The 23,076-nt window shown below is 43.0% G+C and overlaps 1 protein-coding gene across 2 annotated transcripts in view; it reads left to right on the plus strand.

The window, feature by feature from the left end:
* LOC307251501 (RNA-binding Raly-like protein) overlaps window positions 1–23,076 on the plus strand; it is a 34,715-nt gene that overhangs the window by 2,016 nt on the left and 9,623 nt on the right. For both annotated transcript variants that reach the window (XM_080028868.1, XM_080028869.1), the window contains exon 2: window positions 2,564–2,639. In XM_080028868.1, coding sequence (XP_079884994.1) covers window positions 2,564–2,639 — 76 coding nt within the window. The remainder of the gene's footprint in view (window positions 1–2,563; window positions 2,640–23,076) is intronic.

Consider the following 23,076-nt stretch of genomic DNA (forward strand, 5'->3'; position numbering starts at 1 on the left):
TTTTTATCTGATCATGTTAATATCTCACGTCACGCATCAGGGACATCAAAGTGCAAAGATTAATACGGAGACACATTTTTTATTTTTTTCTCATATAATTTACTTTGTTAACTATTCTCAAGGCAAAATAAGTTGGCCTCGTTTTTTTCTAAATTTCAAGAACTAAATTCTGTGGGAAGACAGCCGGTGTTGGTAGCAGGAGTGTGTGTGTGCGCATGTGATGGAGCGGAAGGCGAGGCCGCTTGCCAAAAGTCTGTGAACATAAGATGCCTGCAGTGCACGTATCCCCGAGTTCCTGCACATTCCAGGACCGTCTCACTGTTTCATTCTTCGAGTTTTCGATCCCCTCCGGAGATTCCAGAGTCATTCAGAGTATAAGAAAAAAGCTGTCACTGTTTCATTTTTGTTTTCCAGGTAGTGTGATTAAACTGCCTCTGTCTATTGGCTAAAGAGACAGTCTGGCACTCTGCCTGACGTCCTTTGATACAAAGCCCGGCAGTGACGGACCGTGGAAGAGGCTTATGTTATAATTCATTGTGGCTTGATTGTGTGTGCCCTTGATGTGTCATCTGGTGCCATTTGCTCCTATTCTACAATGTGTTAGATTATACAACACTGTTTGATTTCTTTTTATTTCATTTCTAAGATGGAGTCACTCTGGCTTGTCCCCTCATCCAGCTGCTCAGTAGTGAGATTCATGCAATGTTGTCATAGTCAAAATATTCTATCTGCAATTATTGTTTTGGATACGTCCCAACTTCCTTGTTTGTGGAGTGAAAAAGCATATCACTGGGACGGCGACATAATCTTGGTAATAAATAAGATATAATACAAACAACAATGAAAAAAGGAACTAAAGAAAAAAAAGATTAACTTATTTCCCCCTATTACCATTTGAGAGGCGTTATATAAACAATGTCATATATTTAGGCTACACTATAATTTTGTAGCAAATGAAGTTCAACACAAACCTCGAAACAGCAAATGCAAAAAAAAAAGAGCAAATATCGTGTGGCTGTGAAGTCTGCACTGGCATAGCTAATTGTAGCGTACAGGATTCTGTTTACCAAATGGCAGGCTGATTACCTCCTGAGGTTTTGCTCCCGCAGAGCGAGACGACTGTGCTCAGCAGCATCCTCCCTCTCTTCCCGTGTAATGGATTCTTCATACAGTCAATCATGCAGCCATGATGTTGTCAGCAAACACATTATAAAACTCTAAAGTTTTTCTGTCCTTCTGTCACATAAACACTTCGGCTGCCATCTTTATATATGAAGAACTGTCCGGTATGTTTTCAAAGATGTGTTTCAGATCATTCCTCTCACCCAATGTCACATGGAAATGCTACAGTAGGGGTGGGACATTTGATATGTATGCAGTTATGAGAGTACTTTTGATAATAATATTCCCTTACAGTAGTCCGAGGCCTATCCTGATCTTAGAGGCAGCCTTGAAAGAGTTTTAGACTTAGTTTTTTACCTCGCTGAAATAAACAATTGATGCATCTACATGTTTGGGCATTCTATCTTTAAAAAAAATGTGTTAGGCTTACTGTATCTTTTGGCATGCCAGTATTAGTCCATCCAGTCTAACGTGCTTTTGCATATTTCAAACATATATCTGTATATTTATTAATATTTTTTATATTCCTCATACTGTATGTATTACACAGTTGGAGCTTCCTTGGTGTGCATGCATACATGCCTTAGGCAGGTATTGGTTAAGGTGTCAGCAGCAGGGGTCACTTCCTCACCAGCACAGATACTGTTGGCTGCAGAGAAGCCATGCAGCAGGTCACCGTTTGAGTATAAACTGTCACAAATTAGCTCAGCTGTGGGAGGTAAAGGCCCCGTACACGTGTCTTTTCCCTCTTTTCACACATTCAAACCCATACTTAATTAATTGTAGCTTCCAGCCATTTCACTGTCACGCTGTGTGAGCGTATCTGCAGCTGGCCCAGTCACACTCCATTCACCACCCATCTGTCCATGTCAGAACACCCCCCCACCCCCTTTCCCCTCCTCTTTTTACCCTTTCCCATTCTTCCCTCTTTCACACTCACCTTTGGTAAATCGCAGCTGAGCCCTCGACCAACACGAAGCAGTGAGCCATTGGCAAAATCTGTAATCAAGATGGCTCCCAGTGAATTGGGAAACATGTGCGTAGGGGTGTTGTGATATATGGGGTTTGGTCTTTGAGCGCCATGTTTCTGATGTACTCTTGCAGACGGTAGACAACAGATTGGAGGTGAACAGCTGGCTTGGAGTGGAAACAGTAATCAGAATGATAGAGGATGCATGTAAAAACTAAAAACAGCCACTGTCGATCTTGGCCAGCCCTTTAGTCATTATCTTGTCAAATGATGACAACGGCTATCAAAACTGAGGTTACATTTTTTTTAGAAAAGTTGGCCGTAGGATAAACATGTCCAGACAATGTACATGGTGTGCAGGGTTAGTTAATCATGCATTATGAACATAGGTTTGTGTACCCATGCTGTGGTATGGTTGTACTCACTTTGCTATGTCAGTTCAAAGTTGATTGGTTTCTCTTCCTTATGCAGACATGAGCATGAGTGGAGAGTTGAAGAACAGCCGCTCCAGGGCAGCGAGCAAGAGGGCCAGCAACACTACTTACGGGTGAGTAGGAACCCTGTGCACGGGCATGCACCCACACACACACACACACACACACACACACACACACACACACACACACACACACACACACACACACACACACACACACACACACACACACACATACACACACACACACACACACACACACACACACACACACAAATGCACGATATGCACACACACACAGGCTCTGACAAAATCATACACTCCATTATTTGCTGCAGCCCTTTTTATCTGTACCTCAGTAGCTGCACCTCAGAGTTCTAATCAATGCCACGTTATTGCTTATTAGCTTCATACGAGCTGGCCGTGTAAGCTACTATTGATTTTGGCCAGAAGTGCTGTCTCCATCAGTCAGTGTTTTAATCTATCTGTTGATGTAGTGCACACATATGATTGGAGCTGATTACTGTTTATAGCTGGCGGTTCAATAAAGCACCGTGAAGCTACAATAACAGTAACTGTGTTATAGCCGGTGGAGGGAACAGTGTGTGTGTGTGTGTGTGTGTGTGTGTGTGTGTGTGCGTGCGTGCGTGCGTGCGTGCGTGTGTGTGTATGTGTGTGTGTGTGTGTGTGTGTGTGTGTGTGGGTGGGCTTGCTTTAATTCATTTATGCCTTCATTGCCTTTACCTGCAACTCTCTCCTTGAACAGCATCCCTTACTTTGGCTGCAGCTCTGGATAGAAAAAAACATATTCTCATTTCTTAGCTCTTACGCCATGGACTCTGACAGTGATTTTCTCCCACATGCCCTGTGGAAGTCCACTATTTTTTTTTTCATACAGCAGTGGAGGAGGAAAACAATAAGCAAGGAAGCCCAGTATTGCAAAAAATTTCAATATTTATTGGTTTCCTGAAAACATATGTTTTGTTCAACTCCCTTGTATAGATTATATATAAAATGACAATACTTTGAATAGCTGCACCAGTACAGACACACGAGGCGTTTTGCTGACAATGGATTTCGTTAGAATAGGGATTATCAAAGCCACTGAGGAAAACATGGCAAATACAATGTTTTGAAGGACATCCACCCTACGGCATCAAAATGTTGAAATAGGTTAGGAATACATAAAGGAATTGGATATGAATGTTAACAGATGTAATATTATTAATGCCAATTTATTTTTATGCCAATTCTAATCTGGAAATCTCGTTATTGTTCATGTATTCTGCATAACTGGGACTCCATATGCAGTATAGCTTCCAGCTCATCAATAAACACTGATTATTTATCATTCCTGGCAGCTCCATATCCTGTCTCTCTGTTGGTTTTATCATATCATACAGTATGTCGAGGTATGAATATTGCAGTATGGGACATTATATATTATGTACCCAGTGTGTCCTTCAAAACAGTTGGTCCAGCTCTCTGCCTGTGCTCCCTCTGACCTCCTCTGCCTAAACCCTAAACCCCCACTTGTTATTTGCCCATTCCACCATGCAGTTATTCAACAGCGTGCACCCATGCATTAATGAGCCAAACAACATATGCGTGCGCACACACACACACACACACACACACACACACACACACACACACACACACACACACACACACACACACACACACACACACACACACACACACACACACACACACACACAATGACTAACAGCAAATGGAGTACACCTGAGGTCAGCCCGGATAAAGCCTGGGCCCGTCTGAATTTCCCACAGAGATGATATAGACTTAATGCAGTCTATGTTGGCTTCCTATGGCCATTTCAACATCCATTCTACTTTAACTAAGCAGAGCACCTGTCCAACCTGCTGACACACAGAAAAGAACAACACTCTACTTCCATGCTCACGTCAGCAAGCCAACATGCTAACAGTGAGGAAGCTGAGATGCTGATGTTGTGGAGGTATAATGCTGACCATGATTATACCTTCTGAGTTAGTTTAACATGTTAGCGTGCTGAAGGTTGCTAATTGTACAGGAGACGCTAATGGGATTTTTTTGCAGTTGTTTGCTCATTAACTAAAGTATTGGAGGAATCTAAATGTGACCTTCCAATGGCACTAGATGAAAATTAAGTGAGTATTACCAAAGTTATGACAGTTACGCCTTGGGGGAACATGAATGTGTGTAGAACTTTCTTTAGTCATTTCAATAAAAAAGCTCAAATGACAACCTGATGATGGCACTATAAGGGGAACACCAAAAGCACAAGAATAGTCTTCTGGGCTCTCTGAAAATACAACATTTCATGGACATCTATCAAACAGTTGTAATATACTGTAGATATTTTGGTCTGCAGTTTGCCAGCTAACCGACATTGCCATCCCTGCATCCATTCTGCTATAGCATTGGCTAATATCATTCATGTGAATATGATGTGAAACTGCAATCATAAAAAGTGATGACTGTTACGTAAATAGTATTGCTTTTACGTTTATTTAGAGGGCAGCCTCTAAATGTGATCATCCTTTTCCCTGCCTTTCCCTACATAGAGTTTGAGTTCTCGGGAAAGTGAGAGAAATGAATTACAAAACAAATCTACACATCTACATGATCTACAGTATACAGCAAAATCACCGCGAGACAGACAAGCAAAAATCACTCTTCTAATCCTGCTCTGTGCTGCTGCAGCAATGTGCCCTGTCCCCTGTTCTCACAGAGCTGGCCAACAAACACCACTGCCTGTGGCCTAGATTACTTTGCGAGCAAGCTTCCCAAATCATGTCTGAGGCGCTACAGCACTGTAATCTGCTCATGCAACATCATGTGGGTAGTAGCATGCATTTCTGAACTGGTAGATTGAAAGTTGCATTATCGAGCTTAAACCGAAGAGAATTTCCCCCCTCTAGTCGCAGTTAAAGGTGGAGTCAGCAGTTATGGAGAATGCTTGTTGTCAAAATAATTGTTTGTCAAAATCTGTGAATATCTCCTCACATTTCACTACCTGTGTGGACTAAATAAATCTAGTGTTAATACACAGCCTAGGCTCTGTAAACTAGCATGTTTCTAGCTATGGTGGGCCCCCTTTGTTTATATAACGTTTACAGAGCCCAGGCCATATATACACACCATTTTCATCGCGTGTACACACAGTAGGGACAGTTAGCGTATCGAGATATTCAATGATTTTGACGAAAAGGGATTTTGACAGCAAGGGTTCTCCAGAATCACTGACTCCACCTTTAAACTCGATAAAGGCTTCTTAAGCATGCTGTGTGTCTTAATGGAGACATTTATTGTCCCATGATAGCCGGCATGACGTTTTCTTCCTCATCTGTTCACTCTGCCTCTCTCTCATACAGTATTTCCCCCCCACCCCCCCCAGGTAATTTGTTCCAGAGCGACCCTGACAACATAAAGGGTTTTGTCATCATTTATCCTCGGTGCTTTCTGACTGTCCGATGTCCCCTCTAGCTTGGTGAACCCCAGCTGTGAGAGGAGGGAGGGGGTAGAGAGAGAGAGAGAGACAGTAGCAGGCAATACACAGTCCAGATGCTACTGCCGCTGCTGCAGCCGTGTCCTCTGTGTGCTCCAGTGCACTCCTACAAAAGCTCACTGTACTGTGTGGTGGCCTGTATGAGAGGACTCAGGTGCCATTAGAAGGACGCCAGTGGTGTGTGTTTGTGTGTGTGTGTGTGTGTGTGTGTGTGTGTGTGTGTGTGTGTAGGCAATTATCTACTGACTTTAATCGTTTTTATTTGTTAACCAGGACAAACGGACCCTGCAGTTAAGCATTTTGGTTTTGCCAAGTTTGACTTTGTCTCTCCACCCTGTTACTGTTATAAAGACAGAGACATATTACAGTAAAGATTTCATAATATTAACAATAATCCAGCATTCGCTTAGTAGAGCCTTAGCTCTCTACATGTCCAGCCTGTGTTTAGCCCATTATATTACTCATTTTATTATGGGCTTCTTCTCAGTGAAAATGGGACTGAACACGGTAATTCTGAGCATCTGGTCGCTGATATTTTTTGCTCGTGCACTTCATTCTTTTTAATATTCTCTCATCAGTTTTAAGTATCTGAAGGGCTGGTCATAGAGGAGTTTAGGATGTAAAACGATGCAGCGGGCCCCATCTGTCACATATGCTCAGAGAGGCTAACGGGGGCAGGAGAGGTGGAGGCATCAGGGTATAAACCCTGCAGTTGCTAGGAGCAGTGGGTGATGACGTCCTATTTTTTATAATACATTAGTGTTCCACAACTCAAAGGCTGATCCGATGGCAGATAGTCCAATGATGAGTAAGAGGTCGACAGGAAATAGGTGACATAAGAAGGCTAAGTAGGACAACTGATAAAAAGATTCTGGTTTATAACAACTTTGGTATTTTCTTAAACATATGTATTGGTTATGGTAAAGTTGGACTCCCCTGGAAGTGTGTAAACATCACTTTAAAGAAGTCAGAAGGGGTGAGAAGGTGAACAGTATCCAGATTCAAACATAGTCCGAGGCGTAAAACAATCTATTACATTTAACAAGTGTTTTATGACTTCCTCTTTCAAATTTGGCCTTGCATACTTATGCATGGCTTACATCCAGCTAGCAGATCTCTTGAAGGCTTGTTTCTTATCCTATCAGACTTTGTTATGTACGGATGTTGCGTCCTTCCTGAATCTGGCTCGTATTTTGATGCGTGCAAAGTTACAATAACTGAGAGAAATGAAGATAAAAACATTGTAAAAACAGACAAGGTTTTTCTAAAGGCTGTTACAGTATTTTTCTTTACTGGGATTGTATTGTAGTCACATCTTCCTACATCTCATTTGTTCCTTGTCACTTGTCGGAATGCCTATGTGTGTTGTGGCAAAGGAGCGGCTGGCTGACATCTGTATAACGATTGTACACAGTGAAAAAGCAAAGGGCAAATGGAGGCAATCTGCAGACTAGAAATGTAATGTGGAAGTTCACCCGTTTTTATGAACTGCTGCGTCCTGCTCTACAAATTTCTTTGTGAGATTACTCTGATTGCCACAACACAGCTGACTGCCAGCAGTGAGGACGCCCACCCACAGCTAAACACGCACAGCATCCTGCTCATCTCTTTCAAAATGACAGTTATAAACATTATTCAAAAAAGAGGGGCTCTGAAAAATGCACAGGGTCACACTCACAGACTGGCAGAAAATGACATATGTATTCATTGTTGATGGGGGAAAATAAGACTTTGTTGCTTGTAAAATCACATAAATAAAAATACTGTTTGATCTACCTCTGACATTCTTCCCAGTGTGGATATCTGGTATTAATGTGAACTGTGCACACAGGCTACTCCTCATCAATGTAGGAGTCTGGTGTTAGCTTGGGCTGTGACTGTGAGAAGAGCACAATAACCATTCTGCAGGTCAACAAACCTGTGGGATTCATTTCCTCACTGGACAAGGTGAAATATAGATAGAAAACTGCAGCATGACTTTGGTTTGGGTTGTTCATTTGTTGTACATATATATTGAAAAGTGCTATGGCCAGGGCTGTACAGTGCGACAGTTTTGATCGCATTTGCTACTGAAATTGATCACGTGCGATGATGAATACAAATCCATTCGCACTCATGCGACAGGTTGATAATGAGGAGAGGCTGTCTTTGAAACACAGAGGAGCGCTGCACAACACTGCTTAGAGGGCTCTACATTAACACTGCGGGTAAATGAGTCTTAGGCAAGTAAGTTATTGAGTCCACCCTTCACTTTGGCTGATGAAAGATATGTGTCCTCGCGATCTGTGCTCGTGCAGCGATTCTACCTATAAAAACTTCACCAACGGCAATTACCGGAAGGAGACGGCACATTACCGCAGTTAAGTTAGCGCGTGTACAAACAGAGCATTTCCTGTGCGCCTTCACATTAAAAGCCTGTTACTAGCCAAACGTGAGTTGACTTTTATTTTGAAGCCGGTAAGAACAGGAAGTTAGCGCTTTTTTCTAGCTTGAAAGGCAACTCATTCAGCTGCAGCGAGCAGTCAACAGTAGCCTAGTCTATTTACAAAGTTTTAAATAAGCCACTGAAAAGCTACTCCCAACACATTCACAACAACCTATTTAGGCCTAATGTATCCTAAATTGTACCAATATGTATACTTATTTATTTAATAGGCTATGTTTAATGTTTTAAAGTTTGGTTTTAATTAACAGAAGCAATTGGCAGGTTAGATTATTTTTTCTAAATTGCAATCAGTGCACCCCTATTCATTTTTCCATAATTATTACTACACACACTAGGATATAATATGAGTTGAGAATCTCAAATGAGACCAAGATGACATGCTCAAAGGTAATTAGAGCGAAATGCAAGGGTTAAGGTTATGCAAGTTTTCAATCATACTTTGTGTGCTACCAAATTTATTTTTGTGCTACTGAATTTTTTTGCTTGCTAGCACCAGTGCTACCACCTAAAAAAATAAGCGTACAGCCCTGGCTATGGCTCAGTATGCCTCAGTTTACCGTGATGAATTTCTCATCATTTGGTTTCTCCCCACAAGTAGCAAGACGGTTCCGCTTATGTCGGCACCTTGATAAAATGAAGTTGAATGGGGTGTGAAGAAGATTCTAGGACTGTGTGTTTTCATTGGGAGAAGCCATGTGTTGTTCTGGCCATGCCAGACAGGTGCAGCCAATCAGGGCCTCTGACTGACTGTGCAGAACAAGCATGAAACCTGTTCACGCTGCTTGGTGCATGTTAAGGACCCTGACCCGCTCCCTGCACAATACAGGGAAAAATGTGTGTGTGTTTTCACACAAATCTTTAAATCTCATATTGTTATTGATTTAAAAAAAAATATGTATTGAGACTCAATGGCGGAAAGGTTGAACAGTTATATCCAATAGAGGTCATGAACTGTGATCAATCAAATACACATCTGCAAATATGACTGTGTGTGCCACCGATACCTTTTGCTTTGCAGATTAGATTGTTATGACAGAGGGCGGGCAGCTCCTCTACAAATTATATTGTCTCACTCCATGATCTCAATTGTACAGAGTCAGCGGCACTAATATACAACTGATTGTTATGCGGTTGCTGTGATTTGACAACAGTTTGAACATCAGGAACACTGTAATGAAATGCTAGAGAGAACTGCACCAGAATGTGTTGAACAAAGTGAGGCTGCCCGAAGTCTTAGGGGATCTGTATGCTATACCACATTGACCCCCCTCTCCCCACACCCTTACAACAGAGGTCTTCTTGAAATAGCTGCTCACAACAAATTGTTGTAACTTTGCAAAACTTACCATCGGATCAACACATCCACTTTACACAACAAGGCAGGATTTACACTTATGTTCAAGCTCTCTTCTTATATTCTCCACACAACTACTTCCTTCTCTCTATGTGTGAATGGAGTGGTTCTGTTGAGAGACTGTGCATCAGGTAGTGTGCACTTATCTCCATTCATACAAATCATGGCATCTCAGCCCTCTCCTTTCAACCCACCTTTCAGTGTGGCTATTTTGCACAGCTTAAAGCACTTTCGTACATGTTTTTTTGCATACTGGTCCCGGCGTCCTCACACATCATCAATGAGTGAGAAGGGGAGGGCCCGCCATTAACAAGCTAATGTATGGCAGATGTGTGTTCTTGCCTGTGCTGTGGCATAAATAAAGGCCAACTAACAATTGATTGACTCTTCCTTTGGCTTCAGCAGCAAGTATTGCATTGTAACCACCATTTTTTCATTGTTACATCCATCTTTTTCGCCTTTGTCCTTTGTGGGCTTTCTCTCTGCATGGGTGCACAGACAGACCATGTGCTGTCCATGGTCCATTCTCTGGGAGAAATGACAGGGGTTGTACTGTAGGTGAAGGTCAGTGCAGTCAGAGGTGGATATACTGCTGGGGAAAAGGTCACTGCGCAGAAAGAAGGGAGAAGAGCGCATCTGCTGGTTTGGTGAGCGGAGCCAGGGCATTTGGTACAGAAGACAAACTGAAGATAGGAGACAGATGGATAGAGAAGGGTATGAGGAAAGCAGGGAGAGCGTGATAGGGATAATGTAGACATGACGTTTTGTGGAGAAAGGTCACGAAGAGTCAGCGTTGGGGACAACAATAGCTCAGGGCATGATGGCATGAATGAACATGATCACGATCAACTGACAAAATAAAAATGTTTTCAAGCCATTTTAGTGTGTGTGTGTGTGTGTGTGTGTGTGTGTGTGTGTGTGTGTGTGTGTGTGTGTGTGTGTGTGTGTGTGTGTGTGTGTGTGTGTGTGTGTGTGTATGTGTGTGTGTGCTTGTTTTCTGTGCTGGAGAGGCACATCATCTAACATATCACTCAGGCCATCGGGACCAATATTCCTAGTGGGGACTGATCCCTGGGCCCCGTGTGGGCACAAGCATTGCAATCGAAAACAGTCAGTTGATATGCCTGGTGCAGTCAAAGAAAATAAATTGGTCCCCATGCCAATTTTAATTTCTTAATGTTACCTAGTGGTCATAGATGGTATTGCCTGCTGCTTATTTGCCGGCGGGGACCCTTTCCTGACAAAAGTGTGTGTGTGTGTGTGTGTGTGTGTGTGTGTGTGTGTGTGTGTGTGTGTGTGTGTGTGTGTGTGTGTGTGTGTGTGTGTGTGTGTGTGTGTGTGTGTGTGCGTGTGTTGGTTTATATCCATTTACTCTGTGGCTGTGTGCATTACCTAGCCAGATGAGTTATCTCTCCTGTCCTGCAGGCTTATCACTCTACAGGGGTTAGTCCGTCTGCTAATGAAGTCATCTCTATCCCCGCTGCCTACTCTGTGGTGGGAGGAGAAAAGCGGGCGACAGAGGGAGAAAAAGGAGGCATGAATAAGGATTGATTCAAAAAGGGTTAAAAGACACGCCAGCGTTTAACAGAGTAACAACAGTGCAAACTAGGACTGCACTGAAACAATTGAAAGAGAAACGGGTAGATAGTGGAAACAATGCATAGAGGGAGAGAAAGAAACAGCAACAGACGGAGAGAGTGAGGGGTGAAGAAAGCAAAGGAGGCAAAGCAAGTGAGCACTGCACTGCGTGTCATTGGCCCCCTGGCGTGAACAATCCATCTCAAATTGATCTTCCAGCTCGGCCCAGCAGGGCATTCTGAATCAATCTCAAATTGATCTCTGTGCCAGAGGTCGGGAAAACTAGCAGTGGAGCTTATCAGAAATATAGTGGTGCTGGGAGGATCTGACAGGGAAACTTATCACACTGCACAACAGGAAATGGGCTCTGAGCCCCCGGGGCAGCCACAGAGGACGGGCCTGCCCCCTCTGCGCACACACACACACACGTGCACAAAAATATCAAGCGCTCGCACACACAAACCAAAAAACTACACATGCTCAGTGACACACACAGATTCCATGTCTCTGCGTGTACCGAGCACAACCATACACTGACACATGCTCGCCAATGTTCAGCACAGTACAGAGAGGGTATTCCGAAATAGACACAGACCCATAGGAAAACACACTTAGGCAAACACTAACACACACACACACACACACACACACACACACACACACACACACACACACATTCACATGCTGCCAAGGAAGGCATCATTAAATGCCTAGGGGCTACCCCCCAAAATAAAAAAGTGTGTCAGTGCACAATATGTCAATATATTTTAAGTTAGACAGGTGAAATTTGAGGCCTGGAGCTCTTAATGACTTATAACACGTTTAACTTTTCCTCAGCAAGGCTGTGTGAAAGGCCAGAGGCAGGACAATCAATACCAGCTTGCCTTTAGACGGGCAGTCAGCTTTGGTGAGAAAGCTGCCTCTCCAGGGCCAGTAAAAAAAATAAAGCAATACTATGTTTCAAAAGTGACATTCACCATGCAGTATCTCAGGAAACTCTGAAGGTGCGAACACACTGCACAGCGCAGCGCGGCGGTTGGCCGCGCGAATCGCAGGTTCCGCGCCGCGTGATCATTTTGGCTCATTTGTGTCCGCCGCCGGCCGCCGCCCGCCGCCCGATGACTCATTGAATGTGCACGCCCAGTTTCTTCCCGCTATTTACATATCTCTCATCATCGTCGTCATCCTCACTGATTTGTTTTTGTTGGGAGCGTCTCTGAAGTAGGCTATTCTGCCTTCATCATCTCTGCCATCGGCCCTTGTATTGGTCTCACTGCACCTCTCACACATTTCTCCCCGCCACCTGCCACCCAAGCTTCGTAAACACACCCACACATGCGCCCACACACACATACACACACACACACAACCCGCCCATACACACACACACACGCACATATGTATCCATGGCCGTGCATATAGGCTACACATTCACGCCGGCATATCAACATGTAGAGAAAACCCAAACAGATTTTCAGATGTTTAGGGAAATGTTTGGAAGTGTCAGTTGTCGTATTTAGTTTTTATTGTCTCTGCATATTCACTCATCTGCAGTACATCTTCCCTGGCTTTCTCTCCTTCTCTCTTCTATAATGTGAGTCTATTCCTTGCTCCTTTTACTAAAAGGTGTCTCATTAAACTGCTGTCATACATTTTATCGATGTGTTGGAACTTTCTCTCTCTCTCTGTCTTTTCCTTCTTTTTTCCCTTCATCCCTCCTTTCCCGACTGCACCGCCAGCCAGGTTTCACGTGTCTTGTAGCTCAGCAGACTCACCCGAGTGATGTCGGGAGGAGCTCAACGCTGATTGGCTATCGCGGCGCGGCCGGCGGCGAAAAGTTCAATATTTTCAACTTCTGCGGCGGCCGCAGCATTCGCGCCGCCCCTGGCCGCGCCGCGTGATCCGCTCGCCGCCGGCCGTCGATTCGCGCGGCGGCGCTCGAAATACATTGACTTTCTATGTAAACTCGCCGCGCGGCGATGTGCAGTGTGTTGGCACCTTTAGTATCCAGCAAAGGAGTAGAGGAACTCAGCACTACTGAATGTGTGTGCTCATAAAGCAAAGAACTGCTGATGTCTAAGTGGCCGCTGATGATCGGTAACTTTTGTAATACTCCAGTGTGCTGTTATCACCGTATTGGGGCCAGTGTTCCCCATTCATTTTTCTAAGGGATTGTGGACTCACCAAATTGAAGCCGACAGCAACCTCACAGCAACCTGACATTTTGATGACAGAGAGAGCCGCAGAATGACACAGAGTTAGGGCGAAGGGGGACCAATACGGGGGCGACGAGAGACTGAGGGAGTGCAGTAAAAAAAAGAGTGAGGAGGGGAGGGGGGAGTCTTTGAGCATGTCAGCGTTTAGGAGGCAGCAGGAGAGTCCTTTTTTCTGTGGCCCGGACTGGAAAAGCTCTCCGTCAGCACAGAGGGGTAATGGGGGTTAGCAGGGTGAATAGAGGGAGTGAGTAGTACATAAAAAAAGTGTGAATGTATGTGTGTACAAGTGGCTGCCATGCCCCGTGGAGCATTACAGTTTATTAGTGACCCTCAGGACCCTCAGTGAAATCACCAAGCACACACCCATAGCAGCACTCATACCCATACGAACGCACATATAAGTCTTCAGTGAGTTTAGTATAAATGGTTTCTCCCAGGGTGTTTGGCAAATGTAAGTGTACACAAACATCCCATATGAAGCGGTATCAAGTGCTACCATGCTGATTTAAAGCCAGATCATTAAGTTGACTCCCCATGGTGGCTCGGTCTTCCTTCACCACAGTGCCCGGTGCAGAGCGCACAGGCACGGACTTGATGCTAATTAATGCTTCAGCAAAAACAGGCCAGACCTTTTGCTGAACCTTTTTGCCCCCATGAGGATGCACTTCAAAGTCACCTCCCTGCAGCTTTTACACTCCATTTATTATTTCAGCCTGACCTGTGGTACCTACTGATGAATGCCCTTCAAATAGCAAGCTCATTATGCAGACCTTCCTCTGTTGACAGCAACCATAAGCCTTATTCAGAGCTGTCAATTTGACTGAGTCGTAGCAGAGAAAGAACATGTAAAAACTCATTTAGATAACGATGGTTCTGTTACATACAGTGTCCTCAGAAGCAATGCCAGCGAGCCAACAGGATGCTGGAACTAACTGTTCTTAATGGAACAATTGTACTATTATAAATGACCTATTGCTTAGACCCCCATCATCACGACTACATATTGTGGAGGTGGGACACTATATGGATGGTATCTTCTATCACGGTGTAAGTGAAGTTTATATCATTAAATAAATTGTTCTCATATACTGAGCAATTGTAAAAGGGTCACAAAGTCTGTTTACGTCTTGGTTTGTACAACTGTGCAGTCAAGAAAAGTTGTGTGAGGCTTTTTTGGCTCGAGTCCGACAATGTTATAGGATTGCAAAGCTAAATCAGTGTCGAACACTCGATTGGTAATACAAGAGTAAAGCTTTCATTTTCATCAATTGTGAGCATTAAAATACCTGACAACTAAAAGTAACTTACTTGGATCTCCATATTCCAATGGTCCTTTTCTGCATTAGCAGCCAACTTAGTTCATGTCTGAGCTGTATAAACACTGTCTTAAAGTCATACACTTGTCTCCCTTCTGTAAACCATCCATGTCTCTTTACTTTTGATTTCCCTGCTTCGTTCCATCTCTATCTTAATGAAAACGAGGCATACAGGGAAGTTGTTGACTTAGCATAGCTTATGTTAGCCAACGCTGAAGTTTTGTCCAGTGAGGATCGCAGACTGCAGTCTGAGGTTGACTCAGTAAATGTCAGTCCTGTCAATCACAGTTAAAACCACACACAGCTCTCATGAGGGCCTTTGTGAATGGCAGCTTATTATTTGCCCTAGATATCCTCTAAATGTTTAGGTCCGCTCTTGCTGTCTGAGGAGGGAACTGGATGTGTTTGCTCCTGGGTCTGGATGGCAAAGTCTAACAACACACAGCGACTCACACACACACACACACACACACACACACACACACACCCTCTCATACCATTAGTGTCTTTATGACAGTATCTTTTTTGCTTTTCCTTTTGGAAAGGAGCAAAGAAGTTAATCGTGGTTCTGTGTAACCATGTCTCTTTGCCCTTCATGCATCTGAGCCAAAATGACTTTTAGCTTTTTCATTCTATAATAATTTTATGACAACAGCATAGTTCAGGACACGGAAACCATGTAGGGACTTGACAGAGTTGAAAAGGCTGAAAGGATTAATTACTCCAGAAAAGCCTCGGGTAACCTTTTTAACTTTGCGCTTCGAAGTCGGATCTGACGGGGGTTAGTCGCCCCCTGTTAGAGGAAGCTTCATGATATCTGTGCTTCTCTTATTCTTTATGGCTAATGGGTGGAGGAGGGGGGGACTCTCTGTGAGGGCCCTGCATGTCACTTGTCACCTTACCGCTGCGTTGTGCTGCTAATTAGCACTAAATATCTTGGAGTCGGAAATTTCCAATTACTGCTCCCAGCGAGACCCTGAGCCTTTGATGAATGGCACCGAGGTAAAGCAGTTGGCCCTCCTGTAGAGGAACCACACACACACATATACGAAGGAGTACACATCGTTAACGGGCAGATGAAATGTTAACCAGCCCTCATTTTAAAACTACCTTTTTCTCCGAATCATCCACGCTGAAAAAACTTGCTATAATTGAAAAGTAAAGTAGCACTGTTTGTACATTTTGTTCTGTTCGTAGTTGTGTGTATAGATGGGCTGATGTAATGCATAGGAATTGGTCTCCTTATCCCACTCCAAACACTCTGCCTCCAGGAGGATTAGGCCACATTGTCGCGGCTACTGAGGGGAGCATAAACATCCAGCTAAACCCACGCTACATATGCACATAGTTATGGTGTGCAGACATGCTTACACCCACATGTTGTGTGCGCAATCTCACTAAGAAGACACTGTAGCACACACACACACACACACACACACACACACACACACAAACAAACAAACGCACACACCGATGGATTATACTGTATGTCTGCTAGTGAGTTAAATTGAGAGGTTGGAGCTTTTAGTCTCTGTGATCTTTTTATTTTAATTTTAGCCTTGCTTTGTAGTTCTCTATAAAACAGACCCCAGCCAAATCTTGCACCTGAGAGCACTCACTGAAGTGTTTTTACGGTCACAACAAAACGTGTACAGTATACAGTATCATTCATTTATTCATGTCCTCTGCCAAATGAGTCATTAATATAAAAGCTCTTTGGGCTTTTAATCAAACCAACACCTGTAACACCGTATGATTTGAAAGGCAGATTATGTTAATCTTTTGTTTAGACAGTCCAGGTCCATTTACGGTGATCTCCTCTACTTCTTTTAGTTTCGTAGAGTTTCTGTTTCAGTCTTTTGGACCTTCGGTTGCTACGTGATCAAAACCTTACCTTAATGGGGACATTAAGTTTGTCTGGTGTGTAATGAGACTGACTTGTTGGAAAAACATGTAAAAACACAGTCCCTTGTGACTTATTTGTGTCAAATAGAACGTTTGTCACGCATTGACTGACAATGGAAGTGTCCCTTCTCCATCACTCGTCGCTGGAGGACAATGCTAAAAACACAGGCTGATTCACGAGGCTCGCTCATTAATTCCCTCCCTGCCACGGTCTGATCCTATACGAGCCCCACTGTATCAGCCAGGAATGTCCACACCCTGACAGCTGTAGGCGAATCTGACTCATTTCTCCCTCCGTCCGTACTAAGAGTCCTATAGTCCTCCTTGTCTCTTTGACACACGCTCCACTCCTCCTTTCTTACTCGCCCTGTGCTCTCCACTTTATCAACTGTTGATTGAGAGCTTTGCCAAAGTGTCACTGCCTCCTACTGTTATTTGAGTGTACGTTTACTATCCTATTGATTAGTATACCCGTGAGGGGAAAATAAATCTGTCTGAAAAGACTGAAATCTTTCTCCTATGGAACACACACACATGTACTGCCAGTACTCCTGGCTACTGCTAAATGGCTTATTGATGCAGCAGCACCCTTACACAGCTCCACTCTATCAATGCACTGCTCTTCTACTCTTTCTCATTTCTTTTTGACGCTAAGGTTACAATGAAACCTAAAGGGGCTTACGGCTTTTCGGGGCAACTTAAAATGAAGAAAGGAAGGATAAGTGCAATCTTGTCACGTAACTTGTTATCTATGTACCTCTATTTCCCAGGCTGAATAAATTGCTCTCGGGCCACAATTTAACCTTGATGCATGTAGGATATAAATTTACGAGCTCCTTGAGTTGCCATTATTCTTGTAGCTCTCATGCTCCGGGGCCTGTAGCTGTAAATCAGTGTCCTGCAGAATATGCGGTACATCCAAATGATGCAGACCAGCGGGGCCAAGCAGTAATGGATGTCAAGGAGCAGATTACATGGTGATGCGTTATTGATCGGCCACTGTCCCTGCACACGTCATTGATTAAGCAGCGGAGTGTGTGATCGCTGCATGCATTTAAGTAGGTTCTCAGGAAATAATAAAGATGCTCTATGTCAAATGCTAATCCTCCCTCCGGACGAGAAGTAAAAGCTGCTGTGTGTTAGTGTTTGTGTGTGTGTGTGTGTGTGTGTGTGTGTGTGTGTGTGTGTGTGTGTGTGTGTGTGTGTGTGTGTCTGTGTGTGTGTGTGTGTGTGTGCGTGCGTGTGTGTGTGTGTCTCTCTCTTGGGTTAAGAAACAAATTGATAAAACCTTCTATATTGTTAAAGGTCATTTTATATTGATATTTACATTTACATCATGGTAATTTACTGTATAAGTCAGTTATAGATATATAAACAGATGGGAATGTCAAATTATGTCAACTTCATCCCGAATATTGCAACAAGGCCTTCAACAGAGCCAGACATACAAAGGAGGTTGTGTATTCCCCACGACTTGAACAGTACAGAAAAGTCTCCTGCAGTTGACATCTGCGATTGACAGTTTACATATTACTGCACATCTATGTGTGTGTGTGTGTGTGTGTGTGTTTGTGTGTGTGTGTGTGTGTGTGTGTGTGTGTGTGTGTGTGTGTGTGTGTGTGTGTGTGTTTGTGTGTGTGTGCGGGTGCATTTAATGTAGGCAAGGTGTATCTGTGAAGCTGCATCACGCGTGTGCATTTCCACAAGAAGGGCCAGGAGGAAGAAATGTGAGAATGTGAATCTGAGTAAAATGGAATAAATTATTAGATGGACAGTGAATAAATGAAAGGGAAAGAGGGAGTAGATTAGCTCAGAATCTGTCTTTATAGAGTGTCTGAGAGAGCGAAAGGGCTGTCATTGCTGCCTTCATCTTCCCCTCCTCCCCCATCAAAGCATCTTTGCTCTCATCTTGATCATACTCCCCCTTAACATCCCAAATTCTCTCTCTCCCTCTCTCTCTCTCTTCTCTTCTCTTTCACTTTTTCTCTTTCGGTGTCTCACCTTATCTTCAACCCCTGAACACAAATGTAGTCTTCCATAGCCTTGTTTGGCAGGCAAGAAAAAAAAATCTCTCACCACAATTTTTTTACACACGGTAATCTATTTTTTCCTTGGCTGCATGCTGGTTTCAGTCTATCTGTGTACATGTGGATTGTGTTATTCTGCTATGTTGTGAGGTGGGTTCTAGTAGAAATGCATCATATCACACAGAGTTCTGGGAGTCACCGCTGGGACTTCAAAGGGGGAAATGAAACTGAAAATGAACATGGAAAAACTTTTAACCGGCATGTCTCCTAGTCTGTTCATCAGTCAAATCCTGACTTGACACCAAGTCGTCCTTATTTTTGTCTACTTTCCAACTCATCCAAAAGCATCTCATCTGTATTGCGAAAACACAAATGGTCATCATAACTTTGGTGACGCCTAACCATTGAGCATATTACATTTGATGAATAGAGATGGGTGACTTTTCTGCATGCTCTTGGCTGAACTGTGCTGTTTGATCCTTTTCACTACCTTCATCTGACTATCATTTGTTTACCTTTGGCCAACACATTATCTGGGTAGTACCATATGTCCACATACAGAAATAGAGCCAATTTGTGTGATACATTCTTAGCGTATTGCTGCTAAAATCCGAGGCAATACCTTTAATTTACGTGGATGCTTACAGTAAGCAAATAATAGAACTGAGTCTGACTTTGTGTTAGGATGCTCGAGTGGGACCACGCATCACAAATCCGCAATATGGACATCTTTAAAGTAATCGTGCAACATCTGCATTTTGTCATGTCTCAAACCCTTGCAAATATGCACAAGATAGTCATGAAACAAATCTGGTCCTTCAAATAATTCTAAATGCAAAAGTTAACCAATGACCGTCACATATTTGGGGGGAGAAGGAGAGTGACAGGTGTTGAAATTAAGAATCTGGATCTAATCCTTTCTTTTCCTGCCTTACAAAACCATTGTGCCATGCATGACGGATGATATCAAATGGTTATTCCATTTATTTTGTTTCGAGAAATTTCCGTTTATTGCACGCATTGCTTCATGGATTGTGTGACTGCATTATATCTTTAGTGAGTGCACACTCAATTCCATGCAATTCTTTGGGGAGATACTTTACTTGTATGAAATAGTATTCCCGCTATCTCTATGACAAAAGCTGTCATCATGGTCCATGGTTGTAGCCTAATTTGAACATATTGCAACAACTTGAATATTATTTAATTCTCCAGTTTGATATCTGTACAAAGATATGTTGACAGTTTAGTGAATTGATTGTGAAGATGTGCAGGTCAAAAACTACAGCAGTGACTATTTGTCATAGAAGATGTCACCACAATCAAGAAAACACACATCTCGTGTAAAATGTCACTTTGATTCATTGTATGTGAGAATTAAATTGCATCTGTCAAGACTCAATTCAACTGCATCTCTAATAATTCATCCCTTGCAGTCTCTCTCTTTCTCTTTCTCTTTCTCTTTCTCTCTCTCTCTCTCTCTCTCTCTCTCTCTCTCTCTCACACACACACACCTACACACACACACACACACACACACACACACACACCTTTGATGTTCTAAACTAGCTTCTACTGTTGTGAAACTCAAGGGGTTTCTGCCTGTGGTGGGTATTGCGTGTGTTGAAGGAAATCTCTGGAATGCTTTGTGTACAAAAAGCATCTATATAGTCTTTGTCTAATGCACAAATACACACACACACAAGCACACACACACCCTTGCAAGCTTAGTCTCTATTACACACACACAAGCACACATACACAAGCAAGCTGTGAGATGATTTATAGCCAGCCATGTCTAATGGATTGCTTTGGCACTTGAGAAATTATGAAAAGAAATTAATTAGCCTTTAGTGACCCTGCTGTCTATCAGCCTCTCTCACTCTCTAACACACACACACACACACACACACACACACACAGACATGCGCGTGTGCGTACACACACACACACACACACACACACACACACACACAAACACACACATGCACGTGCACACACACACACACACATGCGTGTGCAAACACACACACACACATGCACACACACAAACAGTGACCCAGGCACTTGGCTGCTCACTTTGGATGTAATTATGGTCTTAATGGGCTGTGCTTACCTGTCACAGATGTATTGTCACTAAATCATATGTGTGTTGCATTATGACATTGCAATGGTGCCAATTGTGTCAGACATAAAATAATTAACTGAATATTTTTCATTTAACATTCAGTGGTTGTCTGGTTGAATAACAACTATTTGATGCACATGACTACTACTCTTTTCAAATCAATCTAATTAAAAACAATGTGTCAAGGACTTCTTCATTACATTTTTGACAAATGGTTATTACTCTGTCTACCACTGAGAAAGTAACACTGCACTGCACTGCCAAAGGTAAACCAGTGAACGCCGACGCAAAGACACAAACAGAGAGGGAGAACAGCGTGCTTAGTTCCCCCTCAGTGAGGATTTGGTTGAAGTGCTGTTTTTTCTCTTTCTCTTCTGGCTGAATTCACTTGGAGAACAGAGAACTCTGACTGAGGAATATTATTTCTCTCATCCTGTGTCCTTCTGCCTCTCCTTAACCACTACATATGTAATTCACTGCCCCTGCTTTTCCTTTTTGTGCCCTCAAATGCACAACAAGTGAAATGTTCAACTGCTTTTGAAAGAACGAGCAGAACAACACATACACCTCCTCCATTTAACATTGGATAACAAAGGGCAATCTTTTAATTGGATCGCAAAATAAACTCTCCATTTTTAGGCAAGCGTCCAGCTCAGACGCTCGCACTTATTTATTTGTGATTTTGTGTTTCCCTGAGCTCTGAAAAGCATCTTGTATGAGAGAGAGAAGTGTCGGTCTCATTTTAGCTGTCTACTCTAAAAATAAGTCTGTAGTTCAGAACCAGAGACCTGCAAATATACGCAAACACAGAGGTTGGGGAGGCTTTCGCTATACTCACAAGCCTGTGCATAAGATGTATGTGTTCAATTTAGTCTCCTGCTGTTTATCCCGATTCCCTGCTCCTTCCGTGAGTGACAGATAAGCAGATGGCAAGGACTGTAGGTGTGTTAGTTTTAACCGTCTTGACAAATCTCATATTCTATACTAATACTTTGTCTGAACAAGATGACATTACAATGCATAACATATCATTTAGCTACAATTGTATCCAAAGTGCCTTCCAAATAAGTGCATTGAGGGAACACACCCAAAACAAAAGAAATTATGTGAGTACATCAGCTTCAAATAAGCCAAACTGCAAAGTAGTACATACACATAGTATAAATGTTAGTGCAAATGTAAGCTTGCGTTTTTCTTTAGCCAAGGGGAACACAACATTGCCGTGTAGGGCTCAAAGGAACTGCATAGTCATGTGATATTACTCTGTCCACATTATTTCTACATTAGTTCTCCTGAGAACACCTTATTCTAAGGAGCGCTAATGTAATAATTATGGTGGATAGAGAAATATAACTCAACTTCCCAGTTCCTCTGAGCTTTACGCAGCACTGCAGCAGCAATTTTGGTCTTCTGGCTTTACTGTTTGCTTTCTCATTGGCTTACTTTTTGACCACAGCAGAAACTGTGATAAACCCATCATTGAATGCAACCTGTCCAGCACCAAGTACTTAGCAGCGAGCTAAAGACCCAAAGAAACATTCCTGGGGAGGGGTGGGCACCGAAAAACAGAACTAAACAGTAACAAAATACCAAACCAAAAAAACATAGGAGAGAGAATATTGGGCTGAAATTTGCCAGGTGGCCAGAAAAAACGGCTCCAAATGAAAATGTTCCCCTGTTACTGCTGGATGAGTAAATAGGCAGCTGTTTGACACATGTTTGCTTCTAAATATGAATTTTAAAAGGTGAAGATATGCCAATGGTGTTCACATCTTGCTGCCAACAAGTGTACATCGCAAAGAAACTGCAATCGCAGGTTTGCTCAGAAGGGATTTAGACATTCTAATGCACTGATTCAACACGTGCCTTGAATGCAAAAGCGGTAAACAGAAATCTTCTTTTTCTTATCTTCTTTTTTTTCATAACCCATGTGCTTACTTTTACAACGCAAACAAATCTTTATTGATGAGACGCAAATGGAGAGAGTGAGGTCAGCCTAAACAAAGAGAGGGAGATAGAGAATGACAAATACGGATGGTTGGATGGATGGAGGGAGTGAGTCAG

This window comes from Ammodytes marinus (assembly GCF_949987685.1).
Source record: "Ammodytes marinus genome assembly, chromosome: 1".
Taxonomy (NCBI): domain Eukaryota; kingdom Metazoa; phylum Chordata; class Actinopteri; order Uranoscopiformes; family Ammodytidae; genus Ammodytes; species Ammodytes marinus.